The 15716-nt window shown below is 40.7% G+C and overlaps 1 protein-coding gene across 1 annotated transcript in view; it reads right to left on the bottom strand.

Moving 5' to 3' along the window:
* The window catches only part of KATNA1 (katanin catalytic subunit A1), a 33985-nt gene extending 18773 nt beyond the window's left edge, over positions 1-15212 (bottom strand). The window contains exons 1-3 of the mRNA XM_008695010.2: positions 14938-15212; positions 5144-5318; positions 3088-3245 (exon numbers count right to left, since the gene is read on the bottom strand). Coding sequence (XP_008693232.1) covers positions 3088-3245; positions 5144-5305 — 320 coding nt within the window. The 5' untranslated portion in view covers positions 5306-5318; positions 14938-15212. The remainder of the gene's footprint in view (positions 1-3087; positions 3246-5143; positions 5319-14937) is intronic.
* Positions 15213-15716: the final 504 nt, after the last annotated feature.

Consider the following 15716-nt stretch of genomic DNA (forward strand, 5'->3'; position numbering starts at 1 on the left):
AGCATGTGACGCTTCATCTCAGGTGGTGAGTTCAAGCCCATGTTGGGCATGGAGCCATGCTGGGCATGGAGCCTACTTAAAAATAAATTAATTAATGAAATAAAGTTAAATAAAGCCTTGATCTGAGGACTGTGAGAGACACCAGAGAGCTTGATTGTTTCCAAACACAGAGACAAGGCAGCTGTCTGCTTGGAAGAGTCCTCAGGAACCAAACTAGCTAGCACCTTGATCTTGGACTTTCAGCCTCCAGAACTGCGAGAAATAAAGCCATACGTTTCTGCTGTTTAAGCCACCCCGTCTGGCGTATTTTGTTACAGCAGCAGGAACGGACTAATAACACAAGGGCCAAATGAACATCCTCCAGAAAGAGAAAAGAAAAAAGAAAGTAAATAGGAATAAAACATACTTATAGGCAAGAAAAAATAAAAACACAACTTGACTCATCTATTATTAGTTTTACTGAAATTAAGAAAAAAGTAATCATTGGGGCGCCTGGGTGGCTCAGTCGTTAGGTGTCTGCCTTCGGCTCAGGGTGTGATCCTGGTGTTCTGGGATTGAGCCCCACATCAGGCTCCTCCGCTGGGAGCCTGCTTCTTCCTCTCCCACTCCCCCTACTTGTGTTCCCTCTCTTGCTGGCTCTCTCTCTGTCAAATGAATAAACTCTTTTAAAAAAAATGTAATCATAAATGTAGAAAAAGATCCATTTACAAATATTCACTTTATAATAACAAAAAGGGGAAAACAACCAGTAGGAGCATGGTTAACTATGTAGGTTATACATAACCCTTTAAAAGCACCGGAGAAAAAAGTCTGATGTGGCTTATGAATCATCAGTGCTTACAGTATGAAGAGCCAATTACCCTATCTAGTGTCCTCATCAGAAATTGGGGCTAAAAAATTAGTACCTACCTTCTGAGACTGTTTTGAGAATAATATATATAAAGCAATGAACACAGTATCCAGCATACAGTAAGTAATGTAATTACACATTACAGTGTAATGATTGTTGTCTAGCATTAGGATTTTGTTTTTGAAACAGGGTACAAATTTATATATTACGGATATAATATACCTATGAAAATAAGCAAAGACTAGAAGTTGCACTGGAATGACTATATGACTTGCCCCTTTCATGCATTTTCGTATTTTTCTTTAATGAGCCTACGCTGTACTTTTTATTTTTTTAGTGAATTCTAAAATGTAACAGAAAATACAGTATACATAACAGTGCTTATGAGCAAAGGAAAAATTTAGTAAATATTCAAAAGATATGGGAGTCACTAACAGAACACTGGTACTTTTATCTGGAGCTGAAGAAAATTAAGGTGGCTAGGAAGCAATCAATACCCACTAGTTTATCTTAAAGTGGAGAGGGAACACTTTGGTATGGTACTTCTCAAAGTGCGATCCAGGGATCACCAGGAGCTCCACCTGCTGTCTACAGGCATACCTCGTTTTACTGTGCTTCACTTCATTGTGCTTTGCAGATACTGTTTCTGTTTTTTACAAAATGAAGATTTGTGGCAACCTCATGTTGAACCAGCCTATCAGCACCATGTTTCCAATAGCATTTGCTCATTTTGTGTCTCTGTGTCACAATTATGGGGATTCTTGGAATATTTTAAGCTTTTTATTACGATTATATTTGTTTAGGTGATCTGTGATCAGAGATTATAACTTGCTGAGAGCTCAGATGATGGTTAACATTTTTTAGCAATAAAGTATTTTTCAATTAAGGTACGTACATTGTGTTTTTTAGACATAATGCTACTGTGCACGTAATAGATTACAGTATAGTGTAAATAACTTACGTGCACTGGGAAACCAAAACATTTATTTGACTTTGTTTATTGTGATACTTGACTGTGGTGGTCTGGACCCGAACCTGCAGTATCTCCTAGGTAAGCCTGTATTATATCAGACTCTCTGGGAGTGAAAACCCAGAATTCACATTTTAGTAAGTGCCCCAAGAGGTCTTTAGGTATACTAGGGTTTGAGAATAAACGGTATGGCAGTGAATGCCAGCTTTGTAATCAAATACACCTGTTCAAATTCTAGCTCCACCAATCATTAGCTTTGTGATAATGGGGAAAGTTACCAAACTTCACTGTCCATCAAACTATCTTATCTGAACTACAAAGAAAACATGACTTATTTGAAAGGTTAACTGTGAATAAATGAAATAACATGTGTAGCCTCTAATAGTGCTTGGGACACATGAGCACTCCACATCTGGCACCTACCATGAAATACAATCAAGAATGAGAGTTACAAATGACAACGTGAAAGTGAAAAACACCCAAGCAGTGTCTTCCTCAGCAAAGGTTCTCAAACTGATTAGGGGGCAAAGGGCCTGCAAGTCAGTGTTTTTTGTAGAATGCTATTACACACTCACATGTTTAAATCCACAGTGCAAACCAGAAATTCTATTATGTGAGTGGAATAGACAAGTGACATCCATCTGACACTTGGCAGTAAAAAATGTGCAGTGAAACTAAGCATGACTGGCTGTGAAAAGCATTTCAGTAACTATCACTTTCACCCACTGTTCATTTGCCAGCTCCAGGTAAGAGGAAGCTGAGGGAAAAAACGCCAAAGAAAAACCTAAAATAGAGAACATTTTATCCTTTTCTTCCTGTGAATTAAAAAGCCCATTTTTCATTTTAACAATTTTGATGAATGGCAGGATTCTGTGACAGCCTGTTTGAGAACCAGTGTTTTAATCTAACTCCCTCACTTTACCTAAGAAAAATCTGAAGCCTAGAAAGGGTCCATTTTTCCAAAGCTACAAACAGTGGCAAAGATAGAACGAGAGCCCAGATATTTCAATTGCCAGCTCCTTCCATAAGATAATCTTGTCTCCACTACTGTAAGCTCATTCACAAAAGCCTATTTTGGGGTTATTTCCACCTAAGTTTAATTTATCGATATGGGTCACAGTTACATGATACACAACATAAGACTTCTAAAAGGCGTTCAGTAAAAAACTCTCTGCTGTCCCTGTCTCTCGGCCACCCGGCTCTCCTAGATACAGCCAATGCTATCAGCTTCCTGGGCTGATCTGTTTCTTAAAAGCTCTCCACTTACCTTCGTTCAACGGGTACAGGCAAGGACCAGACTTCCCCCTCGGAAGCTGGCAGCTCATGTTGTGCAGCTTTCAGTGGAGTGTTGTCTAGTTTAAAGCTCTCCAGTGTTTTCATAATATCCTTAACATGTTTAGCTTCCACATTTATTTCCTGCCAAACCTGGTTTCAAAGGAGAACATGGTTCTTTAAATATCTGTAACCAATAAATCACTGCCAGGATTAAACCAGGGCCATTTATTAGAGACATTGGAAACCTCCATTTTGACATCAGCTATCCCATAAATCACACCAAAACATTCTGTCAAAATTTTTAAGAATGGTTCATTAAGCTTTTGTTTTCAATTGCAAGAGAAAATGAATTAAATATTCTGACCAATTAAACCATGTTACTAACTTATGGTTCATATTCAAACTGCATAACATATTAAAGTTAGCAATAACTTTCTTTTTGGAAATTTTGATAAAAAATTATCCTTTTGTACATTGCTTCTTTGATGGTTTTTATGCTATGTTACTGGACTTTTAAAATGGTAATGAGAATGCACTAATTTCATAGCTCACTAATGGAGTGAAAACTACAGTTTGAAAAACATGGGTTCAGATGACAAATGGCCCAATTCACATACAACCAAGATCTTTTTAAGCATTCCTGACTCAATTTATAAACAATATATACAAAATATTGAAATAAAGTTGGTAATGTCTGGTTTTAAAACTAAATGATTTAAGTAGCTTCACAAGAAAAGTATAGACTTTTGGGGCACCTGGGTGGCTCAGTCGGTTAAGTGTCCTACTCTCTTGGTTTTGGCTCAGGTCATGATCTCATGGTTGTGGGATTGAGCCCTCTTTTGGGCTCTGTGCTCAGCAGGGAGTCTGCTTCCCCTCTCCCTCTTCCCCCCTGCTCCCCTGTGCGTTCTATTCTCTAAAAACAAATAGGGGCGCCTGGGTGGCTTAGTTGGTTGAGCATCTGGCTCTTGATTTTGGCTCAGGTTATGATCTCAGGGCTGTGAGATCGAGCCCCAAATCCAGCTCCAACTAAGCCACCCAGACGTTCAACAGGCAGTCTGCTTGAAATTCTCTCTCTCCCACTGCCCCTCTTCCTGCTGCCCACCCCCGCCTCCAATAAATAAATAAATCTTAAAGAAAAAAAAAAAGCTTAGACTTTTAAAATAAACGTCTCCGGCCTACAGGGGCACCTGAGTGGCCCAGTGAGTTAAGTGTCCAACTCTTGATCTCAGCTCAGGTTTTGATCTCAAGTTGTGAATTCGAGCCCTACCTTAGGCTCAACGCTGGGAAGTCTCCAGCCAACGAACATAAGTCTTTCAGTGACAAATTTAAGACTCTTTCCAAAATAAAATACTTTCCTCTTCAGGTAATGTAAGGGATATGAAGAGGCAGATTTAGGGGAAAAGGTTTAAGTTCAAAGAGGTAGGGTATTTTCTCTTTTAAAGAAATTAGCTACAAAAATGGAATACTATCAAAAATCTGAGGGATAACATTCTACCGAGAAGACCAGCTTAAAAAGACTATTAAATTCTGTAACATTTCTTTCCTCTGTGATGTAGCTGAACCTTGTAAAAAATGCTACCTTCAAGTGGACTTATAACTTCCACACTTTCTATCTGTAAATTTCTATTGGTCCTCAGTGACTAACATTCCTCACATGGGATTCAAATATGGTCTGCTTTAGAATATTCGACAGAGAATATCATAGCCATGAGATTCAGCTGTCACCTACAGTTTCAACAATGGCTTAATAAAGGTGATTCTAATTTTACCAGGTAAAAAAATGTGATGTAGGAAAAAAGTCAAAGCCATTATTTTTTTTAATCTATTAGATTCCAACAACTGTAACTGAGTAGAACTCACAATACTGATGACAGTGAATATGGACTATTACTAATATAATAAATCAAATTTCAAATAACATTATATACAAATCCATGTAACAAACCATACACTCTTCACGTGTAACTGCACAGGGCACTGACAATCTCTTTAAGTCTTCTCTTCTGAGTACTTAAACCATTAAAACACACAGCAGCCACGATTCTTACCTGTTGCCATTTCTGCTGGAGATAGGTATCTTTGACTGAATACAGATACTTGTTCATCTGGTCAAGAACTCCCTGATAATACACCATCGCAGAGTCATAGTTGCCCAGTAGGGCATACTCGCGGGCCAATTTTACATTCTCACTAATCATAAGAAGACTCATGCTCAATTGTAAGCTAAAAAAAAAGGGGGGGGAGAAAGAAACATTTTCATATTGTATGTCTCCTAAAAATAAGTACACAAAGAGTTTCTCTAAAGTATACTTCCTGGGGCTCCCTCAGGAAGCTCACAGTCACACACACCGCACTTTCCATCTCTGTATATGCTCAAGCCATTTCTTCTCCTTCAAAGAAATTTCTTGGTTCCCACAGGCAAACCCCACTGATGCATCAAAGCCCAGCTCCGAGGGCAGTTCTCCCAGCTCATCTGCCCTCTGAACTTCTCAGTTTAAAATAAACTCTCCCCCTTCTAGAAGCCCCCTGGCGCTTTACTGGGACCTTTCGCTCAAGACCCTTGTCTACTCTGAATTATAGTTCCTGATCTATGTCTTATCCCTACTTGGAGAGCAGGATTTAGATCTGCAACGTGTGAGACCCTGCGCTCAGTGCAAGACGCACAAGTCTCACTAAGCATCTGCAGAACAAGCGCCCCACGTCCGACACAGTTTTTGGAAGGCAGTGCGGAATAATAGAAAGCACGTGTGTTTCCAAGTTAGAAAATTCTCGGTTAGAATTATAATTCTGCCACCTTGGTCAAGTCCCTTAACTTTTCTAAGCTTCAGTTTTTAAATCTGTAAAACTGAGATAGTAACTACTTCCAAGACTTGCACTATAAAGAATAAATGACTATTTAAAGTACCCAGGATACTACTTGGCAAATAATAGCATGTCAATAAACACTAACTGCATCTTCCCTGGAACTTTCCATATATGAGAACCAAGCACAGTCTTTGTATTAGTAGGAAATGGCTATATGGATGTGGATAGAAAGCATCAGAAGTAGGCACTTGATAAATGTCAGCGTTGTTGATGTTGACAATTACTGGTATTTATTAACTGTACATAGCATGGTGTAGTTGAAAGTCCGAAAGATCTGCATATTTTTGAGAGGGCAATAAGTTAGGGTCGTGGCCTTCCAAATAAAAAGAAATTTAAAACACATGGTAAAAGAAATGCTCAAAGTTAAAATGAATGAAGTTTCAAGGTGGTGGAACTAAAAAATGAAGGAATCGTGAAAGATCACAGGAAAGCTGAGAAGAGACGGGTGCATGAAGGGCATAAGGTCATTTCTTCTGACTCCTTTTGTCTGTCAGTGGGATATTCAAACAGATGTAATCTCAGAGATGAACAGAAAACTTCCACATGGGGACCTCTCTACCTAGCTTAATTTAATCTAGCCAGAGGCATTTCCTAAAATTGTGGGGTTTGACACCTCCCTCCCTCACCCCACCTATGGTTAAGGTCAAGTGATGCAACAGAGTTTAAGTCTGATAGAGACCACTATGGCTCTTACATTCTTTATTATTTAAATTCTTCATTCAGGGATGAAGTTTTCTGTGAAAAAGTATGCCAAGCAAACTTCGTGAGTTTAATGTAGACTGTTTAGATGGCACACAGAGCAAGGAGAATGATGGCAGGCCAACCAGGAATACCTAACACTACACACAGGACCAGAAAGATTTTCTACCAAACAGACAAGAGAAGGTAATCATAGCCACCCAGCCCAGAATTAGAGGACTGTATTAAGCAAGATTAATGGGAAATATTGGCGGGCAGAAGGGTTACAAGCCAGGACTGCTATCTATACCAGAGCAGAAGAGGGAGGGGTACTATGCTCCTTAGGACACAGATTAGAGGGAGATGGAATCACAACCTCGATGGAGAAGCAGAGATGTCAAAATCACACGAACCACCCCAGGCTTCTATTCTCTGCCAGTCCTTGGCAGTTCTCATTCTCTAACCAGCTAAAGGTACAACTGCGGCACCTCTACCCAGTTAGGTTTGATTAATACATATCACGTATATTTATTACAATCTTTAAACCCAAACATCTTGAATCACAGTATCAGGTTCAACTCCTAAGTACAAGGCAAGCCAGGAAGCCAAGATAGCTACTGGCTCCCTTTCCAAAAACCAAGCCTAGAAGAGCCACAGTTACTTCGTAGAAGGTTGATGGATCCTAGAAATGAATATAAAATTCGGAAAAACACTGAAATAACAGATGGTGATTTGGGTCCTAGTGTGTGGGAAAGTACAAGGCAGCTCAGAGGAAAATAGGGCCAGGTTAGAATTTTCTAACTGTGCCCTTTCTGAGGTCTATTGTCCTGGCTCGTCCTTGCTCACCTTACCCATACTTGCCACTCACTGTAGGACTGAAAAGCAGCAACACAAGCCCAGTCTCTGATGGAGACAGCAGGGTACATCATGGCAAAGCCAGGCCTGGACAAAGTGGGGAGCTGATAAAAACTGAGGTCAACAGGACAGCTCTCGTGAGCAGTCTCCTGCTGCCACTCTTCCACTCAGGTTGGGCTAGATGGGAACAACTGAGAAAGACGGTTTTTAGGAAGATCAGTTCCCAGGCTGAGAATCTCTTACGGCACAGCTGGGATAGACACACAATTGGGACATCAGGAAATGATGAGGGGTGGCTGAATATGACGGCAGAAATTCACCACACCCCACCACCATAAGAAAGAGTGAACATAATTGAGCTAAGCTGTCAATTCAAGAAGCTAGAAAAAGCCTAACAGAGCACAGTGAAAAGTACAAGAAGAAAGGAACTAAAGGGCCAAATTAAAAAAAAAAAACAAAAACGAAAGGGCACCCGGCTGGCTCAGTTGATAGAGCATTAACTCTTGATCTCAGGGATGTGAGCTCGAGCCCCACACGGGTGTGGAGATTATTTACAAGCAAAATCTTACAAAAAGAAGAAAAAAAGAGAAAGAAAAGAAGAGAAGAGAAAAGAAAAGAAAGAAAGAAAACCCCAAAACACTGGAAAAGACTTAAAAAATCAAACTATGGGTCATTTAAAAATTGAGAAATCCTGGCAAAAATGATAAAGGAAAAGAAAAAAGGAACATGCAAATAAAAGAAACACAAAATGAAAAAGAAAATAACTAGACAGATCTGAGTCGAAAGAAAATGAAATTTTGGGGGTACCTGGGTGGCTCAGTCGGTTAAGTGACTGCCTTCCGCTCAGGTCACGACCCCAGGGTCCCAGGATCAAGCCCTGCATTGGGCTCTCTGCTCTGCAGGGGGCCTGCTTCTCCCTCTCCTTCTGCCTGCCGCTCGCCTTGCTTATGGTCTCTCTCTCTGTCAAATAAATAAACAAAATCTTTAAAAAAAAAATTCATCTTTTTTTTAAAGATTTTGTTTATTTATATGAGAGAGAGAGCATGGGGCGGGGGGGGGGGGGGGGGAGACCAGAGAGAGAAGAAGACTCCCCAGTGAGTTGGGAGCCTGATTCAGGACTCGATCCTGGGACTCTGGGATCATGACCTGAGCTGAAGGCACATGGTTAACTGACTGAGCCACCCAGGCGCCCAGAATTTTTTTCTCCTTTAAAAGTTTTTCTTCTCTTATTTCCTAGAAAATGGAGTTTTAATGAAAGACCCGTACCTTTAAAAGGCTTCAGGTCCAGAGGACTTTTTTATAGGTGGGTTTTACCTACCTTCTAAACAAAAAGTAATTTTTAAAAGTTGACTGAGAAAACAAGGGAAAAACTGACCAAGTCTTTTTAGGAGGCTGGGCTCACTTCAATCTCAAAACTGAGTAAGAACAATATAAAACCCATTTTGCATACGAACACAGATGTGGAAATCCAAAATAAAAGCTAACAATGTTTCAAAGCACACACACACTACACTCTCTCTGATCAAGATTTACCGCAGAGGGGCGCCTGGCTGGCTCAGTAGGTAGAGCGCCCACCTCTTGGTTTCAGCTCAGGTAGTGATCTGGGGGGTCATGGGATCGAGCCCAGCATAGCGCTCCACACTCAGCAGGGAGTCTTCTTGGGGTCCTCTCCCTCCCTCTGCCCCTCCTCTGTCCTCTCTAGGATAAATGAATAAATCTTTAAAAAAAGAAGAAGATGATGATTTACTGCAGGAATGCAAGGATAATTTAAGATCAGAAAATCCATCCGTATAATTCCTCATACTAATGGACAAAAGGACTTCATACAGAAACAAGTAAAGAGTATAAAGGACAATTCAAGGAAGAGAAAACCCAAATGGCTAAAAGTACAGGCACTATTAACAGATGAATGCAAATGAAAGCAATCAGAGACCCTCTTACACATCCACCAGATTAAATACAAATTAGTAACTCCAATAATGCTAAGTATTGGCAAGGATTTGGGAAAAAGGAAACCCTTATATAAAATTTGTAGACATAAACTGGTATAGCCATTTTGGAGAACAATCTGGGAATCCTTAGAGAAGTTGCATATGCATATATCCTATGACCCAGCAATCCCACTCTTCTGTAAATATTCCAGAGAAAGTCTCACACAGATCCACAGAGACTTGTTTTGGGATGTTAATGACAGAACTGTTTGAGAAATCAAGGAGCTGGAGGCAATCAACCTATTCCCTCCTAGAGAAATGGGTAAGAAAATATGCTGGAGGGAGCCTGGGTGGCTCGGTCGGTTGAGTGTCTGCCTTCGTCTCAGGTCGTGATCCCAGGGTCCTGGGATGGAGCCCTGCATAGGGCTCCCTGCTCGGTGGGGAGTCTGCTTCTTCCTCTCCCTCTGCCACTACCCCTGCTTGTGCTAGTGCACGCTCTCTCCTCTTTCTGTAATAAATAAAATCTTTAAAAAAAAGAAAAAGAAAAAAAGGTGCTGGATGCATACTCTGGAATATCATGTAGAAGATGGAAACAATTAACAAAATTTACGAATAGCAACATGCACAGATCATCGAAATACAGAGTTGGGTGAAAAAAAAACCTTAGGGGGCGCCTGGGTGGCACAGCAGTTAAGCGTCTGCCTTCGGCTCAGGGCGTGATCCCAGCGTTCTGGGATCAAGCCCCACATCAGGCTCTTCCGCTGGGAGCCTGCTTCTTCCTCTCCCACTCCCCCTGCTTGTGTTCCCTCTCTCGCTGGCTGTCTCTCTCTGTCAAATAAATAAATAAAATCTTTTTAAAAAAAAAAAAAAGAAAGAAAAAAAACCTTAGATACAGAACAAGATCTAGATCACAATACCATTTTACAAGTTCAAAATACATATGCTATACAAATCACTCTTTTGTCAGAAATATATATATATCCAAAACCACATATTACATATATTAGTGTGCCTTTGGAGGGCTGAGGTACAGAAATATGAGCGGAGAAAGAGGATGAAGAGTAAGGAAGAAACAAATACTACAAAAGAAGGGTCTTCTATCAATATATAATTACAGACAGCCTCTAAGATGGCTCTCAGTAGCCTCTGACCCCTCCTTTCCTTACCCTGGTGAAATCACCTTCACTTGAATGTGAGCTTGTAACAAACAATATGGAAAAATAACAGAATGTCATTTCTGAGATTAGACTGTGACTTCCATCTCGCTCACTGCCTCTTGTTGGCCCGCTCTAAGCTGCCCTGTGCAGAGGCTCACATGGCAAAGAACTGAGGACGGCTTCAGCCAACAGCCAGTGAGGAACTGAGGCCCTCGGTCCAATAGTCCAGAGGAGCTGAATCCTGCCCTAACCATGTGAGGGAGCCTGGAAGCTGATCCTTCCTCAGTTGAGTCCTCAGATGACTGCAGCCCGACTGATCCCCTGATTACAGCCTGTGAAAGACCCAGACTCATAAGCACCCAGCTACGCCCCGCCCACAGCCTGACCAAAGAAACTGTGCGATAAATGTTTGTTGTTTCGAGCCACTAAGTTTTGGAGGAATTTGTTATGAAGCAAGACAGCTATGAACTGAGGTTTGTAAAGTAATTCAAGATTGAGCATTTGAGGTCCAAAAGAAAAAAAAAACCATGACCTAAACAGTGATTCCATGGAGTCATGACCACTGATAATATTCTATCTTAATAAAAACTCTATGGCCAGGGAGCATGGCTCTCTGTTATTTACTGATGTACTCTCAGCACCCAGAACCATGTCTGGCACACCAAATATTCAGTCAATCTTTGAATGAATGGATACTGCCAGGTTTTTGTCTGAACTACCAAGATTTCTTATCTTTGTCCAGTTCCTTTCTGACCCTCAGCACTCTCACATTCCTTGATCCTCAACTCATCCCTACCAGAACTGTGTGACTGCTTCTGCCCTAAGGCTCTAAATGCCCTATAGTGACACCTAGTCTGGGAAACAGTGTTAGAAGAGTACAGCTGGGACCAGGTGCTGGCAGTATACAGTGGGTCTACATGAGCCTGGATACAACACTCTGATGTCTTTCCTCCTCTCTTCCTCTTTTTCTTAACTGGTTCTCTCCAGACCTTTCTTCCCATCCCCCCACTACGAAAAATCTAAATCAAATTGTTACTGATATATACGTGTTCCCCCCTACTTTTTTTTTAAGGATCATGATTCAATGTCCCAAACTCAAAGAGTTCACTCCAGGCCTTCTTTGAAGGTTCTGTGTTATGAATACTTCTTTCTAGTCAGATAAAATTCCTTAGCATCCAATGAACTGACATTTTCTTACAAAAAGAAATATGGCCTTCAATCCAAGGCCACCTGAAAAATGACCTGAAAAATTATCAAGAAACAATGTGTTCACTGAAAATATTATCAAAATACCCTTAGTTGATTAAATGTGAGACAAAAATAAATTTTCCTATTCTTCTGGTAGTCTTTAAGACAGCCTTCTTCTCAAATGAGTATCAACACTGCAAATTTATTAGACTGCAATTTTCAAGAATATATCCTTATCATTGCTAAAATTACACTGCAGGAGTACAGAAATGAGGTCTACCTGGCACAATATCTGGCAATTTTTGAAGAAATGAATATAGTTGGAGAAAAGCCTGTAAGTCAAATTTTAACCACCATCAACAGTAAAGAGTACCTACTGGTTCAATTAATAGAAGACTTATAAAAATGAGATTGTCCAAAAACACAGATTTTTGATTAGACAGATTATTAAAGAGAAAAATAACCATAGGTGATGCCTACTTCACCTCAGAGCAAGCTTTTCCTTTACATTATCCTATCAGGACCAACCTTTTGCTTACATGGCTTATGTATTTATTTTCGCTAATGACTAAATCAATTTAGTTAAACTAAGTAAGGTGCAACATGAAATTTTAATTCAAGTAACAGAGTCAAAAATTTTAGGCAATAAAAAATATTACAGCAAAATTTCTAGCAAATTTAATAGTTGCTGTGGTGTGGAATCTCCACAAAGATACTTAGGGTGTCTTTTTCTCCTCCAGGATTAGGGAAAAGAAGTGATTAAAGAGACAGAAAAAGAACAGGCAACAGATCCAAACATCTGAGGTTCTAAGATTCCTACACTCTCCCTAAACTACAAATATGGGGACTTCCCTATTACACACCTAAAAAGGATACCATATCTGCTTAATTTTTTAAGGAGTTAGACTGGGTTCCAATAATATTGCAGTTTTTACTGTAACGTGCATAGGTCATTCATTCCAGAAGTATTTACAGAGCCTCTACTCAGTTGCAAGGAATTGCACTGAAGACAAAAATAAGAATTAAACCTTTAAATACTTGAAGTTGAGTAGAAGGGACGTACTTTGATCTATCCTAGGTGTATTTTCTTCACTTAGGAGGAGGAAACAAGCATAGCATAGTATTAAGCACAGGCTAAAAAATCAACATCTATGTTAAAAATATTTATCTGTAAAACTGATGTCCTAAAACAAAAATAGATGAACCTCAATTATACATTTTCCTGAAGGCATTTCAGTAAATCGAGTGTAACTTTAAAAATGACAATGCAGGGGCACCTGGGTGGCTCAGTCGTTAAGTGACTGCCTTCGGCTCAGGGCGTGATCCCAGTATTACGGGATCGAGCCCCACATCAGGATCCTTCGCTGGAAGCCTGTTTCTTTCTCTCCCACTCCCCCTGCTTGTGTTCCCTCTCTTGCTGGCTGTCTCTATCTCTGTCAAATAAATAAATAAAATCTTTTTTAAAAATAAATAAAATAAATAAAATTAAAAAAATAAAAATGACAATGCATTATCAAGCAATGTTCAGAATGTTCATCTCTGAGATATGAAAACAACCATAACGCTAATTTACAGTCAGTCGCTAATGATTATAAATACATACAATAAATGAGTGTACCATGACCAATTACAGCATGGCATATGTTCTTCTTTCTTTTATAATCACTGTATAATAAATACTCAAGAAGCATGAGAAAGTTAACAAAAGAGTGCCTGCCCAGGAAAAAAAGACGACATATATCTGTATTTGGTAAACCTTTCCTCAGTTTACCTTGAACAAAACAAAAATAAATCAGTGAATATAACAATTAAAATGTAATTAAAAGCCATATTCAAGCTGTATCAATAAACCCTACAAGCAAAATCTATTGAGCATATTATCAACATAGACCACATTGATTTGATACACTTTTTAACCAATCACGTAGCTAAAAAGAAAAACCTAAACCATTGCTATAAACAGAAATTCAACAATGCTGCTAGTAACAGTAAATTTTACAAGATTCCCTAATTCTTAGTATTTGTCAGAACTGTGACACCAGTTTCAAAATAAGATGCAGAATGTGTTGTATAATATGCCAAGTACTGAATCTATAAAATGTAAAAGCTTCTTGAATAGCCAATGCCATAGAGGAGCTTTACATAGCTTACCACAGTCTAGGAATGTTGGAAATTGATCAGCACTGCCTTTTTTTTAAGGCATGATACAGTAATATTAATAGTAATAGTAATACAAAATAAAGAGTTCTGCCGCTATTCCTGTGTGAGAACTCACTGATTACAAAAAATCATCTCCTTTGGAAAAGACAATAGGGCTGCACACTGAGACATTTAGCCCTGTGAACTTTACAAGAATCTTTCTTGACACTGTGGTGTTCTATCATTGTGGCAAAGATTCTAAAACATTAGGAATGTTTACAGCAGTAGCTAAAGGCCTGATTTCAAAGAGGAATACATAAATGAATGCTTTCATGAGAGAAGGATGCAAAACTGTGCTGCTGGAATTAGTAACTGATATAAAATGGCACTTCGAAGTTAAAAGAGAAAATAATTTTTGATTAAATAAGGGCTGGGACTATCCACTGTAAGGTACATAAGGATCCACGTTTATCTCTAACTTCGTCACCACATACTATAGTATATGAAACAAATGTTTCGAGAGGTACATATTTTTAAAAGGTACCAACTCTAAACCAAAAGTGCCAAAAGCCTCCCAGGGGACGCCCGGCACCAAAATAAAGAACATCCTCAACAATATCACACCTACCTAACAAAATGTAAGAAAAGAAGTGCATCCCACTGCAAGGCTTTAGAGATTTTTCAAAGGGGGGAGGGCGGGGGGGGGGGCGGAGACGTGGACGAATTAGGGAGAGAACCGCTCAAAAAAACAAAGAAATAAAGACAGGCGTGTTTTTCGGACCAGAGACTTCTCTAATGACACAGGCCTAGAAAGGGGATCGCCAGGAACCCTGAAAAGTCCCAGGCTGGACAGGATTCCTCAGGTAGGGGACCCGTCACCTGAGCCACAGGTGTCAGCGACAACAGCGAGGACCTAAGACCTCGGCGCAGGTAAGAGCAGGCTCATGGCAAGATGCGCAGACGGCTCTCACTGCCGGCTCCAAGTCCCTCGCCGAGGTGGCCACTGGGGTCGGGAGAGTGAGCACTCACCTGTGGCTGCCGAAGCTCCTTGGGAAACCGCCCACCGCCAGGCGGAGGGGAAGGGCCGTGCGTGACTCAGGGCGGCTAGGAAGCAAGGCCCTGCCCAGGCGAGCCCCAACCACTCTCCTCCGTGCTCACGGCCCCAGGACGGCAGTGTCCAACCGTCACCAGCCCCCAATGCTGCTTCAGCTCGCCGAGAATTTGAAGGCAAACCCGCCAGGGTCACTTCCGGTGCTGGGGGTGGCCTCGGCGACTCCAGCGCACGCGGGGCGGTGCCCCGGGAGCGAGGACGCCGGGCGGCGTGCGCGCGCTGGGCGCGGCTGGCGGGGGCGCGCCTGCGCAGTCCGCATCGCTTCCTGGCGGCGGTCGGGGAGGAGAGTAGGGATGGTAGCGTTTTAAGTTAGTATCACGTATCATACCTTGGTATCTTTTTCAAAGTTCTCTCTCGCTTTTCCTTCCATTTGATTTTCACCACACTCCTCAGAGGTTAGGAAGTCAGAGTGTCTATTTCACAGGCGAGTGTCGAGGGCCAAATAATTTATGACAAATTCAAATACGTAGAATTCGACTGAGGCACTTGTCACGACGCAAGATGAATAAAATAGGGAATGGGTAAACAAGGATATTCGGACATGCTGCTAGTGGAGTTTTATTTTCTTGATTTATTTATTTATTTATTTATTTTGGTCATCGTTTTAATACAACCGGACAACATACAATACTACGCAGTTTCAGGATTTACAGATGCGTACTCCACAGTACGGTTGGCCATGCTCCCTCCAGCCTTA

This window comes from Ursus maritimus, unplaced genomic scaffold, assembly GCF_017311325.1.
Source record: "Ursus maritimus isolate PB19 unplaced genomic scaffold, ASM1731132v1 scaffold_13, whole genome shotgun sequence".
Taxonomy (NCBI): Eukaryota; Metazoa; Chordata; class Mammalia; order Carnivora; family Ursidae; genus Ursus; species Ursus maritimus.